Genomic DNA, 17,628 nt, shown 5'->3' with positions numbered 1-17,628 from the left:
CATCCATTTTAGTGGCTGCTTAGTATTTAATTACTTAGCTGTACCTTGATTTACTTACCTGTTCCTGTGCTAAAGGATTATCAACTTGTTTTGCATATTTTGGCACTATAAACAATAGTGGGATAAGCATTCTTGTATATATACATCCTTGTGCAGTTGGCTAATTCCCCTGGGATATATTCCCAGAAGAACTTCTGAATGATAGGTTGTGCACATTACAATTTGGATACATATAATGAGATTGTACTCTAGAAAGTCTACAAAATGTAGAGGGCCACCAAAAGTATCCATGAATGCTTATTTCCCACACTTTAACCACCAACAAGTAGTAGCAATCTCATAGATTTTTGTCATCCTGATTGGTAAATACTATGTCCCATCTTAGTTTTAATCCATGGTTCTTTTAGCACTCATCAGTTCGAGGATTTTTCATATGTCTTTTAGCCATTTGTTGTTTTTCTCTGTTGCTGCTGGTTTCCTTTTCCCCTTTTTTTAGTGGGTCAGCAACATTTTCTTATGGATTTCTGAGAATGGTTTCTATTCACTTTTAAATAACTTTTGATACAGATTGACTCAGATGATTGCAGATAGTTGAAGGGAGAGGAGGGTATAAATTAGAAGGATCATTGCGGTTATGCAATTTGCTCAGGACCATTCCAGGGACATCAGGACAAACAGGAGCCTCTGGGACGGGGGTGTGGGAAGGTGGTACCCACCTCAACAAAGGCGAATTTTTCCTCACTGGTGTAATTGTACCGCGTAGCTCTCTCATACTCCTCTGCTGTGCCAGGGCAGTCCTTGTTGCAGAACTTGTCTGTGGGGTGAACTAGCTTCCAAGAGTACTGGAGAGAGTGGAAACAACCCAAATGTTCATCAACTGATGAATGGATAAAATGTGTTCTAGCCATGCAATGGTATATTATTCAGCCATAAAAAAGAATAAAGTACTGATTCATGCACAACACGGATGAACCTTGAAAACATTATGCTAAAGGAAAGAAGCCAGTCACAAACGACCACAGAGGGTATGATTCCATTTATATGAAATGTCCAGAATAGGCAAATCTATAGGGATAGCAAATAGATTAGTGGTTGCTTAGGGCTGGGAGGACTGAAGGAAAGGAGGGTGATAGCTAAAGGGTACAGAGCTTCTCTTAAAAGAGATGAAAATGGTGTAAAATTGGTGATAATTGCACAACTCAGTTAATGTAATTAAAACACTGAATCGCATACTTTAAATAGTGAATTGTATAGTATGTGAGTAAATCTGTTTTTCTTTTTTTAAAGAATACTGGGCAGAGGCAGAGGCAGAAAGAGACTAAGTGAAGTGGGGTCAGTGTGGAGCGGGACAGGGAGGGGCCGGAGCTCTCCACCGCGGGGCACCTACCACCTCCATGACGTGCGCACTCCACTTGGATAAAAGCTGCAGGCCTCGCAAGGCCAGGTCAAAGAGCTCGCGGTACTCCTCATCTGACTTCTGGCTGTCGAGCCCAGAGCCCGTCACCACCTGGAGAACATGGGTCCATCAGACTCACCACCCACATGCCTGGCATCTTTATATATTATTTCATAGATTCCTCCCAAGAACGCTATAAGGGAGATGCTGTTAGCATACCCTCTTGACAGGTAACCTGTGGCTCAGACAACAGCCTTGCAGGTGGGCCTATGGCTTATCATTGGTTGTAGGTCCATTGGCAGGTAGAGTGATACCACAGCCCCATTCACACCTACTCTGGCATACTACAGGGTAGTTTTCCAACCTTCTGGCTGTGACGTGTAGTAAGAAGTACCTACTATATAGTGCGACTCATGCCTGTGCAGATACAATAAATATATAGATGAAACAACCTTTTCATGGAGCAATTTTACTCTTACTACATAGGATTCTCTCTGATTTTCTATTCTATCTCATACAAAAAAGCTAATCACAACCTGCTAAATTGACTTTACAATGCATTAACTAGACATGACTCATGGATGCAAAAATCACTGGTGCAGTCAAACATCTATCTATGTGATATGTTTCACAATGAAACAATGCCTATGCATGCATGTGTTTGCAAATACATAAAGTATACATATGTGTATGCATGTATGTATCTGTACATCTGCATATATGATTTTTTTTTTTTTTTTGGCATGGGCAGGCTCCAGAAATTGAACCCAGGTCTCTGGCATGACAGGCAAGAATTCTGCCACTGAGCCACCATTGCACCAATCTCCATATATGATTTTAAAAATAACTTTGAGCTTGATTCACTCTTAGACCACATCAAAACTTGACCAGGAAATAAGGAGGCACCAGTAACATAGATAAATGATTCCCATAGCTTTAGTTCAGTTGCTCAGCACAAGTGATTGAGAAGACCAAAGGCTGGGGCTTGACCCTGGTCCCTGTCTACCAGGAGCCCAACCAAGAAGGGGGCCAACGACCTGATGACCATACCACCTGCATTTGTCAGACTGTCCTCATTTCAAATTGTCCAATGATCAAACCATGTCTTGAGTTTGGGTTGGGAAAGCATGACCGCTATGGCTGCAGCCCATGGTAGAACCAGTAAGCAAACTTGGGGCGGTGCAGAGTAACTAACCCATGTGTTCTAGGTAATGAAGGAATTTGAATTGGGTGACCTATCTTTATTAAAATAAGGTATGTATTTTTCAGAAGGGTTTATATGGAAAGAGATCTGGAAGGATATAATTACTCAAATATTCATCATAGTTGATTCTGAATGGTAGGCTTTTGTATGATTAAATCCTGCTCCCTTCCCCCACCCACCTTTTATCTATATTGTGGTTTTTTGAGTTTATACATTGATCAGGTTTGCTTATTTTTTTTTTAAAGGATAATCTCAGCACCAACAAAAATGTGATTATTTGGAAAAAGAAGAACCTATTACGATTATAGGAGATTTTTACGGTCTTTTTCTTTGCTTAATTGTATTTTTTGATTACAATGATCATTTATTATTGTGTAGTTTAAAAATACTTAGATGGCGTTAGGAATATTCTATTTATCTTGCCATCCAGACAAGAAAGGGTTGGGATCACGAACACACAGAACTAACAATTTCTGGGCCCAGAATAATTCCTGCCAGGCACAGTGCACTCTTCTCACATTGTACTATTTAAGCCTCTCAATGAACCTTTGAGGGCAGGTACCATTATCACCCCCATCTTGCAGATGAGGGAACTGAGGAACAGAGGTGTTCTGTCTGGCTCAGAAATCCATGCTCTTGCCCTCTGTCTTCCTGCCTTCCTGTGTGTTCGCCCTCACCCCTGCTCTACACACTCTTTCCCGGCTGGTCCTTACCCGACACGCGCCTCCCTCCCAGCAGCCAGGCCACGCTCACCTCACTGTTGCTGTAGCGAGCGAGTTCAGAGATGAAGCGAATGTGGTCGTCCCGGATCTGGACCATCTGTTCGCAGATGTTGTACTGGGGGCTGATGCTGCTCTGGGTGCATGTCCACCTGGGCAGAAGACCACAGGGTCTGAGCGGGTCCTGGCCTCGGGCGCCTGGGTGGGACAGGCACCTTCCACTCAGTGGTTGCTCCTGGTGACTCTAACATAGCGTAGCAGCTCCCCCAGGTGGAACCAACAGGATCCCAGCCGCTTCAGCAAAGGAGCCAGCTCAACCTGGCACTGTAGGGACTGCAGGCGGAATAAGCAGCCCTTCCTCCTGCTCCAGGGTGTGGGCCTCTTTTAAGACCCAATCACAGGCTTTTCCAGGTACCCTACCCACATACTTACCAGGTATGGGAGCAGGGAGCCTTTCTAGGGCTACAAAGGACTAGAATGCAAGTAAAGAACATTCAGAGTGGTCAACCTCCCAAAACCTGCCTTCTGTCTCTGATGGCATCGCTGTCCTTGGCTTTGGATGGGGCTTTTGGGGAAATCTGTAGGGTCCGGTGCCTCTTTTTAATAGTAACCTGGAAGCATGGAAGCCCTCCCCCCCGCCCCCCATAGTAAGGAAAGCCACAATCTTCAGAGGCATCCTTGGTCCTCTGTTTTCTTTTATCTTCTCCCTTCTTCCTCTTCTTCCCTTAACTCTTTTTGGGAGGATGTCATTGGAAAAACCAACCTCAACTGTAGATGAAAATCTTTACCCACCTTCCCCAAGAGAAAAAAGAAAACTCCCTTCACCCTCTTCCACTATCCCAAGCTGGGTGACCCCTGAAGGCAGACAAAGCCCGAGATTAAAGCAGGGGCATCAAGGAACAATAGGAAAACCTTGTAGAAAGAACTGAGTATTTCAAAAGGAAGTCTGAAGTGGTTCTCACAAGTATAACCAGAATGATGATGGCTTGTCCTATGTTTTAGTTTAGACTTACTTAGGTTTTGAATTACTTGTGGAGGTATGAGGCACCCTGACCATGTGAGCCTCTGCCATCTGCCCTGGTCATGACACTGGCTTTCACTCCCAATAAACTTCAGGTGGCTGGAAATTCATTCAGTGACAAGTATGGAAATCAGTCTAGTTTTTTTCCTTATACACTAGCAGCCAGAGGGTTATGAAGAGAACAAACTTCTTTCCTTGGTCAGGCTCATTCACAGGGGTTCAAGGCAGGTGGAGCTGAAGGACACTCTATTCCTATATTTTTAAGGCACTAATGCCCTCGCCCTCAATTAAAGGAAGGTCAGTCCCGCCCTGCATGGAAAGTTCATACTCTTTAACCAAGCACTCGGTTTGGGAGAGATGCACAGAGAAGAAACTTCCCAAACAATCCAGAGATCAAAGGGTGGCCAGGCCAGATGCCCCCAACCTCTGTGAGGTACGGACATCCCAGATCTCAGCACAGATTATCTTACATTGTGGTTTATGAAATAACCTCAGCTGAGACCATCGACCCCACTTCTCAGCTGGAGCCATCCAAACCACACACTCCACGACATACTTACTGCACAGACAGGAAACCTGAGGAGAGAATTGGGCTAAAGGAGAAAAACCCAGAAGAACATCTGTCACTCCACCTGAACACCGAGGCCTGCCACTGCTCCCCATTCTCAGGGGAAGCAGGAATCCTACTGTCCCACTCCGGGGTGGCGTGTGTCACGGCTGAGACGGAGAAGGGACTGTGGCTGTGCCCTGAGCACTTTTGAACCGTGGCAGCAAAGGGAGGATACAAGAGGGCTCAGAGCACCCACCGCTGCTCCCCTCTGGCCAGGTGCCAGCAATCTGACGGGATTCACCTGCCCAGGGTTCTGGGGAGGGAGGAGGGGCTGAAGTGGCCCCTCGGCTCCCTGCCCGGGCTGGGCGTCCTCCTGGGAGCCGAGAGACATTACGGCAGGCACTCACTTGGATTTGTTCTCTTCATAGTGAGCACTGGTCTTAATGTATCTGGCCAGCTCTATCTGCATGTCGCCGAAAAGGGGCACCACCTGCAGCTGCTGCAAAGGAAGCAAACACAGCACGTGAGATGCCAAGGAAGGGGCTTGGGCAGCGGCCTTTGCCAGTGGGAGTGGCCCTCTGGGCTGACTCCTAGTTCTTTCCTCGATGATGCTAGCATGGGTGCCTGGAATAAGAAGGAGCCTCAGTAGGCAGACAGGTCCTACTGTCTATAACCAACTTTCAGCTCCAAGCAACTGGCCTAGCGATGCAAAGTGACTTGTCCAAGCGCACCCAGCTGGCAGAACGAATGAAGGATGAGGACCAGATGGCCTGCCTTCCAGTAAACTGCTCTTTTTGCTTTGGTTTGCCCTAGCTCAGAGGGTCCATGGGACCTTGGACTAGGAAGAGCTGTCTGGGGCTGCTGGCTGGGTGTGGATTTCATGAGAAACCCTACATTATGACGGTAATTGAAGTCATAACTCCTAACACCAGAGGGCAGACAACTTCCATCCAAAGACCAGGATACACAGAGGGGAGGCTGATGGATACTTTAAAAATACTCTCAATTCATATAATAAGCTATGGTATTACTCACTCCAGTTTTGCAGATAAAGAAGCTGAAATTTATATAGCTGAAGTGATTTTTCATAAGGTCTGATAATCTAGAAGTCAGGGAGCCAGGATTATAACCCAGGGCTCTGGTTTACCTATATAATCTCATTTAATCCCCAGAGGAAGCCTGTGAAATAGATAACCTTAGCATTCGTATCTTTCAGGCTGGATAACTGAGTTTCCAAGGGGTTGAGGAACTTTCCCAAAGTTATCCAGCTATGAAGTGGCAGAGGTGGATTAAACCCAGGCCTGACAGTGGCAGGGCTGTGTTTTCTGCTCTTCCCCCTTCTCAATCATGCTGACCTAAGGCAGCGGTAGCGTTTGCAAGTGACTCTGGACCTAGGACCCTCCACACCACATCTATAAGAGGTTTCTCTTTTCTATGTTAAGATGGACTTTTCCACATCTGAACCATTATACCCAATTCCATGCTGGAAATGTCCAACACTAGAATAAATTGATGAAATTCAATTCCAGAGTATGAAATTCCCTTGCAAAAACCTCAAAGCCTTGCTTTAACCACATGCATTTGTGTTTAGAGATTTGGGGCCAGAAGTTCAAATCTATGAAGCATTGGAATGGACATGCTTAAGACTGGGTGTGTGGGTGGATGCTAATGAGGTACCGAGGGCCTCAGTGGCTTAGGCAAGACACTGTGATTTCGCAAATCAATTTAAAATCTAATTTTTAATCTCCCACTTCTGTAAGCTCTGATTTATACTGAAAATTAAAGCAGGAGCTGTCTTCTGGAATGTACCCCTTTTGTTTGGATGACAAGTTAGTTCAGGAAGGGAAAAGCAGTATGCAAAAACCGAACGCAGCTCTTCCTGTAAGCAGTCCGAGGTGATTTCTGAAAATGGTGTGTTATTCACTTGACCCAGAAAACCCTGCAAAACCATGCAAATCAAGAGGTTCAAATCATAATGTTCACTTTAAAAACACCCAGAAGCTGCTCAGGTCATCAAGGCTAAGCATATCCGAAAAACCACCAAGAAAGGTGTCACTTTGCAGAAGCAATGTGTGCCATTCCATTGTCACAATAGCAGTTTTGGCAGGTGTGCCCAGGCCACACAGTGGGGCTGGATGCAGGGTTGGGGGCCCAAAAAGAGTGCTGAATTTTTGTTGCACATGCTTAACAGTGCAGACAGTAACGCTGCGCTTAGGGTTTAGGTGTAGATTCTCTGGTCATTGAGCACATCCCAGTGAACAAAGCCCCCGAGATGCCCTACGGGACTTACAGAGCTCATGGTCGGATGAACCCATACCTGAGCTCCCCTTGCCACACTGAGATGATCCTCACTGAAAAAGAACAAATTGTTCTGAAGCCAGAAGAGGGGGTTGCACCAAAGAAAAAGATATCCCAGAAGAAACTGAAGAAACAGAAACTAATGGCTCAGGAATAAATTCATCATAGAATAAATGCAAATTAAAGTTAAAGCAGAAAAAAAAATTGAATGCAAAAACCCCTAGCTGAATCCATCCCGGGTGGAGACTCGGCATGTGTTTGACTTTCATGTGCAGCCTTCTGCAGAACCTAGTCCTCTCCCAAGCGCAGCTGGAGGCCCCATCATTCTACTCTCCTGTTTCTCCTACGGCTCAACCAACAAGCTGCACTGTCTCCCTGCCTAGCCCCAGCCACTGACCTTAAAGAATTTATCAATTTTGCTGAGGTTGATTCTCTTCTTGGCATCTAGTTTGTAAATGTTACTGACATTTCCGTCCATCAAGTAGAGGCCAAAGCCCATTACCTAGAATGAGAAGGGACAGAGCATTGAAAGTAGTCAAACACGTTGGAAAAGTCGAAAAAAAACCAAAACTCTGTGTATATGCATAATACACAGAGACCCTGTTAGAACACATTCTGTTACAAAAACCCTTATTCTTCAAATGAAGGCAGGAAACATGGGTCTAATTTTTAATGAATGATTTGATTTCCATGAAGAAATGTCAATGGCTTAGTATCACTATGATGGCCACTTCTTAAGGCCTTACTCTAAACCAGACTATGTGTTTATGGCTTTAACAAGTACCACGTCTTTTAATTCCTACAATAATCTTATGAGTCAAGTTCGATCCAATAACCTTACACCATAGATGTGGAATCAGGGGCATAGAGAGGTTTAACAGCTTGCCAAGATCACACAGCTAGTAAGTGGCAGAAATGGGCTCTGAACCAGGATCTGACAACAATATTTAGGCATTTAGGTTCATTTGGAGAGCTAGGGTAAAGTCTTGCTTTTCATTGCATCCCATAGGTCTAGCACATCACAAGCACTTGATGAGTATTTCCTAAACACTGAATGACTGTAAAAATATCCACTTCTTTCCCCAAGGAAACTACCACAATAGAAATTACTGAGGAGACACTGGTGACTTCATTAAAAAACAAAACTCTGAGGAGGCCCTATATGCAGGTCAACTATATATCAAGGCTAATTCTTGGTATGTGTTCATTTAAGAATCTCCAGAATGCTGTTTGATTTTGCTACTTTTGCCAAATGTGCTAAGCTGAACAACTGAACTGAGTACAACTTCTCTTGGCCCATGGTTGCTGTGTGACTGTGGGTTTGTCACTTCCCTCTGTGCTTCCATTTCTCATCTAACACACAAGGTGAACCAGAGGATTGTTAAAGTTGCCACCCTCCCACCCTTTAGTTGCATTCTGTGGTTTTGCAGAGTGAGAACCAGTCTTTTTCTTTTAGTAGTGTATGGGCCTCTAGGGTGGCACCTGAGGTAACCAACGCAAACTTCAGAAGGAAGCCTAACAGTTTAAGAGAGCAGACTGAAGGAAGTGGGGGGGTGGGGTGCAGGGAGATTAAAGGCAGGTGAGAGGAAAGAAGGGCTCGAGATTGCCAGGGCAGCAGCTAAGACAGCTTGGTGGAGTGGAATTCAGTAACCTGGCTGTGGAAGCAGAAAGCCTGGGGAGAACACCAGTAACTGCTAGGGCCCACCACTGGGCGGGAGAGAGGTGGCTGAGCCCTGGGTAGCTTCCTGGATTTTCTGATTGTCCAGAGAAACCAGACTGGACAAGTCTCAAAGCCTCGTTACCCTGAAAATCCAATTGGTACTATGGAAATGTAAAGAAGGCAACACCAATAGGCATCCTTAGGATAGCAAGAGCATCATGAAGGAGAGTGGAAGAAAATGAAAAGCAACCAGGGGAACTTTGAAAGGTGAGGTTCTGGGAAGAAAGAGCCAAAGTGAGTATGCAGTGTGTATAATGATACATAGAGAAGGTTGTTCATTTCAGTGCTATAGCTGTCAGAGGTAATTTAGAAACAGCCTAAGTAGCTAACAATAGAATAATGGCTAAACAGATGAAGGTTCATCCAATGGCACTATTTTAATGGCTATATTTCTAAATATATTGAATAAGAGAATAAAAATGATCCACATATACAATTTATATATGTATTATGCAAATTTCTTAAAAATATACAAATATAGAAAAATTAGAAGTATTCAAAGTGTTCTCTCTAAATGTGCTAGAAGTGTTCTCTCTAGATGCAAAGATTGTGAGAGATTTTAATTTTTTTATGCTTTTCTGACAATCCCAGATTTTCCACAATGAATAAATATTACTTGATAATGTTAAAATGAAACTTGCAAATGATGAAACACTTGTGACCATTTGGCAAAATACAGCAAAAACTTGAAGACTCTGGATTCCCTTTGAGTTGGCAATTCTTTTACACGAAGTTAAGTTTGGCAATTATCACAGATATGACACAGGCAGTGCTAAAAGGGTGTTCCATACGGTGTAGAAAACATATGCACAGCAATAGGGGATTCTTTAAATACAGGTATCCCCATTCAGTGGAATACTCAGCAGTCATTGAAAATTGTGCTGCAGAAATATCATTAAGGAGCTCTGGAAAGGTGTACATGAGGTGTTGAAGGAAAAGAGTAGGTTCTGAAATGCTGTGTGCAGTAAGATCATATTCACTTTTATTTACTTATCTATCTATCTATCTGTTTATTTATTTATACATGGGCAGGCACTGGGAACGGAACCCGGGTCTCCGGCATGGCAGGTGAGAACTCTGCCTGCTGAGCCACCATGGCCTAGTATTCATTTTTAAGTAAGAAAAAATAAACATAGTTTTAAAAATAATTTTATATAAGAAGGAGGTGAGAGGGCCAGTCCAGAATGGAGTGAGTTCTACCTTAAGGAGCATGTGTTTCTCGCTGGGGGTCAAATACATCTTGTTCTCGTAGTAATCCACACAGATGTTGACGATATCGGCCAGCAGCTCCTCATAGCCTGGGATCACTTCCAGTTGCTGATGGAGACACTAAACAGCAACGCCCCCCTCTGAATTAGGCAGGAACACGTGTCTCCCAGCATCCTTACCCACAGAAGCCCCCATCTGAACAGGTGGTGAGAGAGTGCATGGCTCCCCTTGACTGCTCAGGTGACATGGGATGCCCAAGGTGGGGCCTTGCACACCAGCCTGCACACGCACACATTATATGCCACCTGATCATCTCCTCAACATTCCTGCAAGTGGCTAACCAAAGCTCCTGCACACGGCGGGGAATACATTCCTCTTGCAGAGGCCCTCAATTTTATTTCTTGGCAGTTCTGATGATTGGAAAGTTCTTCCTTAGGCTGAGCTGAAAAGCAGCTCATCTTTACAGTACCAGGCCTGTAGAAATTCTGGCTGAGTTCTGAGGGTGTGGACTATCTACCATGACTCCTCAGGCCCAGCCCAGTGGAGGTGAACCAGGCTAGGAGGTGCCTTTCTCCTGTGAGGACTCCGAAGTATAGGAAATGCTTCCCATTAAAAAAGGATCTCTCCCAAAGGGACAAACTGGGCCTGTGTGTGGCACCTAGAGACAAGCACTGCTGCTACTCTCCCAGGCAACATGGGGCGGAGTCTCCAGAAAAGAAAACTTGGAGCCTCAATACTGAGCCGCCTTCTGCAGTTAACAAAGGGCAGGATGGGCTTGTCAACCTGGGGCCTCGGCAAGAGGGGTCTGAGCCTAAACCCTTGAAAGACAGAGGACCCCTCTCAGTTTTGGCCTGGACCTTGCTGACATTCTTCTGGTGCCAGTTTAGGTTGAACTGAGTGGTTGGGTAGAGTGTGAGGAGCTACAGCTGACTGAGGGTGTCCTGACAATGTGGTGGTGCCTTGACAACAGCTACACCTTCTTAAGCTCTTACCACCCGTCAGGCTCTGTGTGCTAAGGGCGATTTCTATTTTATCTCACTTTCACAACAATCCTATGAGATGAGGAAACTGAGCCTTGGCCTCAATGGGTGAGTGGTGAGTCCAGGTTTAGAAAACAGGGCCATCTATGTCCAACACTCATGCTCTCAACCCTCAAGATGTTGCAGAGGCAGAGTGTGGGCTGCACAGTATTTCAGAGGCCAGAACCTGGAGGGGACTTTGCAGCTTTATTTCATTCTTGGATGGGGCTGAACCTGCCAGTGGAGAAGAGCAGAACTTGAACTTGTCCACTTGCCATGTGCCCAACCTCTTGGCCCCTGCTCAGCATCCTCGAGAAGCCAGGTCTGGATAACCAGGAGTCTGACGTTACCTGGGTGATCCTGTTGTGGTTCGCCAGGAACATGGAAAGGTTCTGGGACTCCTGGATAGACTGGGGGTCTGCCATCTTCCTCAGGAACTGGGCTGCTCTGAAATAGAGAGAGTGGGTGCTGCAGAGAGGAACTCCCAAACACAACCTGCCGCAACTGTCCCCCAAAGTTAATGAGTTCTGAATATTACAGGTGATGCTGATATCAAAGAGCAGTGTATTTTGAAGTCATTTCATTGGGGATGTTTACTTTTCTGTGATAACCTAAAATTAAAAGGCAAGAATGCACCTAGAGCTCAAACTCAGAAGGTTTGCAGGTAATTAGCATCCCATTAACAAGCCCAAAGTGGTAGGACAGAAAAGTGAAATAAGCACAGCTGTGCTTCCTTGTAACTTCCAGTGAAAGTGCATGATAAATGCTTTCTATGTGCTATGGAGAACAGTCTGGGGGCAGGAAGCTTAGCTTTCGTGGTGTATTCTGTTATTTCTAGGAAAACCTTATAGTTTTCTAAGCAAAACAAAGCACTGTATGAAAACCCAAGGTGGATCTAACCTAATAGGATTACAGTAAAGGATTGATGAGAATAGGTGCCCAAACAGGACTTGGAGGGAGAAAACCACCACTTTCCAGACTTTTACATCCTAAACTGGTGGTGGAACAACCTGCAGCATGAAATGGAGAACAGAGACAAGGTTGCTGCTGATGCCAGCTGCTCATTTGAGGATGTGGCTGTGGCAGTGATGGAAGTGGTTGGTCAGAGTTGGGAGTGCTGTTTTTTTTTTCTTCAATCTACTAAATTTATTTTAACATTTGTTCCCCCTATTATTTATTTTTAATCCATATGTTTTACTCATCTGTCTATAAGGTAGATAAAAGGAGCATCAGACACAAGGTTTTCACAATCACACAATCACACTGTGAAAGCTATATCATTATACAAGCATCTTCAAGAAACATGGCTACTGGAACACGGCTCTACATTTTCAGGCAGTTCCCTCCAGTCTCTCCAGTACATCTTGACTAACAAGGTGATATCTATTTAATGTGTGAGAATAACCTCTAGGATAACCTCTCAACTCTGTTTGGAATCTCTCAGCCATTGATACTTTATTTTGTCTCATTTCACTCTTCCCCCTTTTCGTTGAGAGGGTTTTCTCAACCCCTTGGTGCTGAGTGAGCTGGGAGAACTTAAGGAAAGATACTGCACTGTGAGCTATGCATAAAATCTTACTGAGAATTGCCATTTCGGAGTCAGGCTTGAGATGGGCCCCTGCCTGCTGGGCTTCACATTTCCATCAGGAGGATAAAATTGTGAGAATCAACCGGTCCTCCACTTTCTCTAGTTACCTTGGAGCCCCAAGGGGATGTGGTTCAAGGAAGAGGGTCCCTCTGTATCAGTGACACACAAAAACCTTCCCAAGAGATTTGTTCAGATACTCAGGAGCCATCTGAGCCTTAACTAATAGGACCTCTGTTGTTTTTGATGGGCCTTCCCCCGTTTGGTGTGACTGTATCCTGATTTTCAGTGAGAAATGACCCTTCTCCCATTCTTATTCCTTCTGGGCAGTCTGGTGCGGTGACAGGGACCCCCACCTCCACAAATAAGCACGTGTGCAGTCAGAGCCTCCTCACCACAGTGGCCAAGTGAAAGATTAGCACATGATCCAACACATTTGGATCAGGACGGTCCTCCCTGAGACTTCTGCACAAACTATTTGGAAGTGGGAGTATCCTTTCCTTCCTTAGCAGTTGGGTTTGCTACATGAGCCAGAGGGAAGCTTGAAGCTGCTGGAGGCCACCAGAGGGCATAAGCCTGCCTGAGAATAAAGCCAATAATGAGGAAAGTCAAACTGAGTGGTAGAGAGAACTGATGACCAGCAATGCCATATTTCAGTATCTGGCTCCAGCTATCCCTGGACTTTTCAGTTCATGAGCCAATCCATTTCCTTCTTTTACACAAGCAATTGGAATTAGCTTTCTCATTCTTGCGGAAAACAACAAATAAAAACATTTTCTGATTACTTTAGTGACCCCACATTGTATGGGCAACAGAAAACTGTTGCTCTGCCAAAGGGGGTAATGTGAGTTTGATTCCAACTTGAGAAATAAAACCCTGTGAAGAGTGAGTTCTCCAAAGACCCATCCCTGTGCCTTATTTCTCAAGCCACAACAAGAGATACAGGCCCGTGCTGCTGTGTTCAGTTGAATGCTAGCTTGTTCCAGAGACCAAGCCTTGTTAGAAGGGCTCCATCCATTTCTCCCACTACCTCTACCCAGGAAGAAAGGCCAAGTTGGAGGTGGGGAGGGAGCTCAGACCTCTTATAGGCAGAGTGGTCGTTCTTGACACTGCACTTCATGTTCTTTAGCTCGTCCAAGACAGCGAACATGTTGATGAACTTGCCCAGGGTCAGGAGGTAGGCCTCGGAGACAAAGTCCTTCCTCCGCTCAGCATGGCACAGCCGCTTCACCTCGCTGCAGAACCGCTCGATGGCCTTGCGCTGCAGGCAGAGGGGCAGGGAGTAAGCATCGGGCAGCCAAGCGGGGCGGCTCACTGCGCTCCCTGGGGGGAGCAGGTGCAAGGCTCCCCTGGGTACTGGTCGGCACCTGGTCATCCTGGACATTTAAAGAAAGGCAAACCTTGCCAGCAAATCTTTCTCAGAGAAGTCCCCAAATTCCAGGAAGGGGAGCCTGGAAGAGACCGCGAAGTGAGTCAAACCAATTAATTCAACCTTTGAATTCATTCATGCCTTTGCTGAGAGGCATTACTTTATATTACCCCTGTACCGAGGACAGCATCAGGCACAAGAGAGTAAGAAAGTGGAGAGTGAGGGAGACATTCAGAGAGAAAGACGTTTATTCATTCAAAAACTATTTATTCAGTAACATCTGCTATGTGCCTGGCACTGTTCTAGACACTGGGATGGAGCGGGGAGCAAAACAGAGAAAAAATTCTCTGCCCTAGGGAGCTTATACTCCAGTGAGAGAAGACAAGAAACAAGTAAGTTCTCTATATCAGAATGTGATATGTGCTAAGGAGAAAAATGAAGGGAAGAGGGCTGGGGAAAACTGGGAAGAGCTGTAACTTTAAACTGGAAGATCAAAGAATAAATCAAGAAGTGACTTCTAAAAAAAGCATTTGAGAGAGAAGGAGCAAGACATGAGAAAACAGAGAAGTGCATTCTAGGCAGGGTCAACTCTCCTTCAAGGACCAGCCAAAGCTATACTTCCTCCTTCTAAGAGTCTAAATCCACCTGAACCTTCTGCAGCGATGGAAACGTTCCTGAGCTACCCAACCCGACAGTCACATAGGTGGATACTGACATTGAAATGTAGCTTGTTCAACTGAGGGACTGAATTTTAAATTTTATTTAATTAATTAGTTAATTTATTTATTTTTAGGTACATGGTTTGGGAATCAAACCCGGATCTCCTGCATGGAAGGCGAGCATTCTACTACTGAACCAACCATGCACCCTTTATTTAATTTTGTAAAATCTAAATCAAATGTGGCTAATGGATACTACATTGGCCAATGTAGCTATAATTTATTCCAGGTCCTCTCTTATCAGAGGCCCCCGATTAGCACTTAATCAGTGTTGGGGCATTTCTTCTCTTGACCAGCCTTCCCAAAGAGACATTAGGCTATGATTTATTGAATCTACCATAACCAGGGATTTCCTTGACTCTTTATATTTTTTACCTCATTTACTCCTCAGAACGAACCTTTAAAATACTCTTTATTTCAAGGTGAGAAAACTGAGGGTCAGAGATGTTGATTAACTGGTTTGACTTAGGTCTCTCTGCCCCGAAGCCAGGGCTGCTGGCCCTGGGCTGCACACAGGACTCCCCCTCCCATTCCCCCAAGCACTCCCCGCTGCCACCCCCAGGACGCAAGCATGCGGCCAGGCCGGGCAGACACGCTACCAGGGCTGGAAAGTCTATCAGTTGCATTCAGCTTTCCAGCTGACCAGGTGGAAGGCATGGAATGCATGGCATCACTCCTGCTCTGGGGTACAGACTGGCCTTAAAGAGCTCAACCTGCATTCCTGCACGGCTCTTGATACACCCATAATAATCGACCTGTCTGTGCTATTTTTCCTTTGCCATTTCCGTTTAATCCGCTCTCTTAGCCCTCAGGCTTGGAAGGCCTGGCTCTCTTTTCCCCTTTCCTCATTCAAATGATCAGTCTTCGAAGCCCCAAAGCCAGGCCTTCTGGTCTCCCTGCTGTTAATCTTGCACCCCCCACCCCACCGCACACCCACCTTGTCTCTCACTGCCAACACTTCCCTCCCATCCATCTTCCACACAGCAGCCAGGGTGTTGATTTGAGACCTCAGATCAGATTGTGCCACTGAAACCCTCCAGTGGCTTCCCATAGTGCTTGGATAAAATCCACATATTTCCTTCCTGGCCCACTGCCCCTTATGATGGGGTCCCTCTCCAACCTCACCTTCTACTACTCCCCTCTTCTCACTAAACTGCTTCTGCCCTGGGTGCTTTCTACTTCTTACTCATGCCAAACTCATTCATGCCTCAGGGACTTCACCTTTGCGGTGCCCTCTGTCCCGTACATTTTTCCTCCAGTTCATCATGTTCAGATCTCATCATACAGATCTCAGGTCAAATGTCACCTCCTAAGCGGTCATCCCTAAAACTGCACCCACGTCACAGGCATCCTCCTGACAGAACCTGTTTCCTTATTTTAATTTTATGCACAGCACTTGCTATGGCCTGAAATTATGATGCATTGTTTGTCTTTCTCTCCCCTGACCGCAAACACACTCACATACTTATAGGATGTGATTTAAATGAGAACAGGGCCCTTTTCTGCCTTGTTCTTTCACCATGTATATAGTGGCTACACAGAAAATATTTGCTGAATGGATAAATAACATGGCAGGAAAATAACCAGACCCCACCCAGCGTCTCAAAGAGTGGGGGCCTTTGCAGGTCTCCCGATCCTAACCCACTCCACCCTCCCTCACCTGAAAGTACATGAATTTCATGAGCTTGGTGACCTCCGGCTCCAGCACCTCCACTGTCTTCTCATAGATCTCCACCCGGTTGGGCTGCTCGTTGCATTTCACCTGCAGGGAGAAGTGGGTCGGCACCCTGCTTTGCCCAGGCAGGCCTGGCTCACACCTGTGGAATTATTAATGGGGCCCCTTTGATACAGTCACTGCCATGATAGGGGGCTGGGGAGCCTTTGTGGGACAGGTCAGATGGGGGGTGAGCAGAACTGCTCCTTAGGGTCTGGCTACAGAAAAGGAACCAGCAGGCTCTGAGAACAGAGTCCTCCTCTGCTTCCCCTATCCTGTGCCCTGACCACGAGTGGCACACACATCTACACTAATCAGGAAGGCCACCTCTTCAGCCTTTTCACCACACCTGGCCCAGTGGGGCCCACCTAGATCCTAAGCAGAGAAAAATGTAAAGTCCGTTGCTCCAGATGTACTTGGCAACACCCTCTCCAGCCATACCAAGGCCAATGGAGGTCAGTAGAAGAAGTCTATTTCTCTTTAATGCATATTAAATCACTTGGCAGATGTGCCCAAGAGCGCAAGTAGGGTGACTGAGATAGAAGAGTGAGTGAAGGAAAGCAAAAGGACATTCCTTACACTTTTTTTTTGGAAATTCTTAAAATGGTGCCGACCACCTAAATATCCAGTAGTTGATGATTAAACGGATAAAACACATACACTGAAGAAATGAGCTGGACCTATGTGAAGTGGTATGAAAAGATGACCACCATAAACTAACAGGAAGTGAGAAAAGTTGCAGAACACTAAGTATAATTTGATCTCAATTTTGGTAAATAAATCAGAAAGAGTGTATACAACAGAGGCATAGAAAACCTGAGAGGGTGGAAACCAAATTAGTAGTTACTTCTGGGGACGAGAATTAGGAGGAAGGGGGAGGACTAGTTTCTGTTTACTTTACAGACTTCTGATATGTTGGTTTTGTCACAAGGGGACCCACTAACCATACACTGCTATGGCTGTAAATATCAACATGAAAAAATTCGTGAGAGAGAATTAAGCAAAAAAATTGCACGTGGTAGAAAAATAGAAATAGAAACAACATTTTTGTAAACGATGATTTTTAAACAAATATCTATACAAGGAAAAAGATTCAGAAGAAGAT

The 17,628-nt window shown here is 45.3% G+C and overlaps 1 protein-coding gene across 4 annotated transcripts in view; it reads right to left on the bottom strand.

Moving 5' to 3' along the window:
* Nucleotides 1–17,628, bottom strand: part of CYFIP2 (cytoplasmic FMR1 interacting protein 2) — a 151,511-nt gene that overhangs the window by 89,511 nt on the left and 44,372 nt on the right. For 3 of the 4 annotated variants that reach the window (XM_077137523.1, XM_077137525.1, XM_077137524.1), the window contains exons 5-13: nt 16,470–16,571; nt 13,801–13,982; nt 11,487–11,583; nt 10,109–10,237; nt 7,586–7,690; nt 5,298–5,389; nt 3,354–3,471; nt 1,388–1,507; nt 717–842 (exon numbers count right to left, since the gene is read on the bottom strand). In XM_077137523.1, coding sequence (XP_076993638.1) covers nt 717–842; nt 1,388–1,507; nt 3,354–3,471; nt 5,298–5,389; nt 7,586–7,690; nt 10,109–10,237; nt 11,487–11,583; nt 13,801–13,982; nt 16,470–16,571 — 1,071 coding nt within the window. Of the gene's footprint in view, nt 1–716; nt 843–1,387; nt 1,508–3,353; nt 3,472–5,297; nt 5,390–7,207; nt 7,242–7,585; nt 7,691–10,108; nt 10,238–11,486; nt 11,584–13,800; nt 13,983–16,469; nt 16,572–17,628 lie in introns of those variants that run through there. The other variant, XM_077137526.1, reaches the window with a different exon arrangement.

Source organism: Tamandua tetradactyla, chromosome 20, assembly GCF_023851605.1.
Source record: "Tamandua tetradactyla isolate mTamTet1 chromosome 20, mTamTet1.pri, whole genome shotgun sequence".
NCBI lineage: Eukaryota > Metazoa > Chordata > Mammalia > Pilosa > Myrmecophagidae > Tamandua > Tamandua tetradactyla.
The sequence above is the reverse complement of the archived record's forward strand: the minus strand, read 5'-3'. Positions and strand labels throughout refer to the sequence as shown.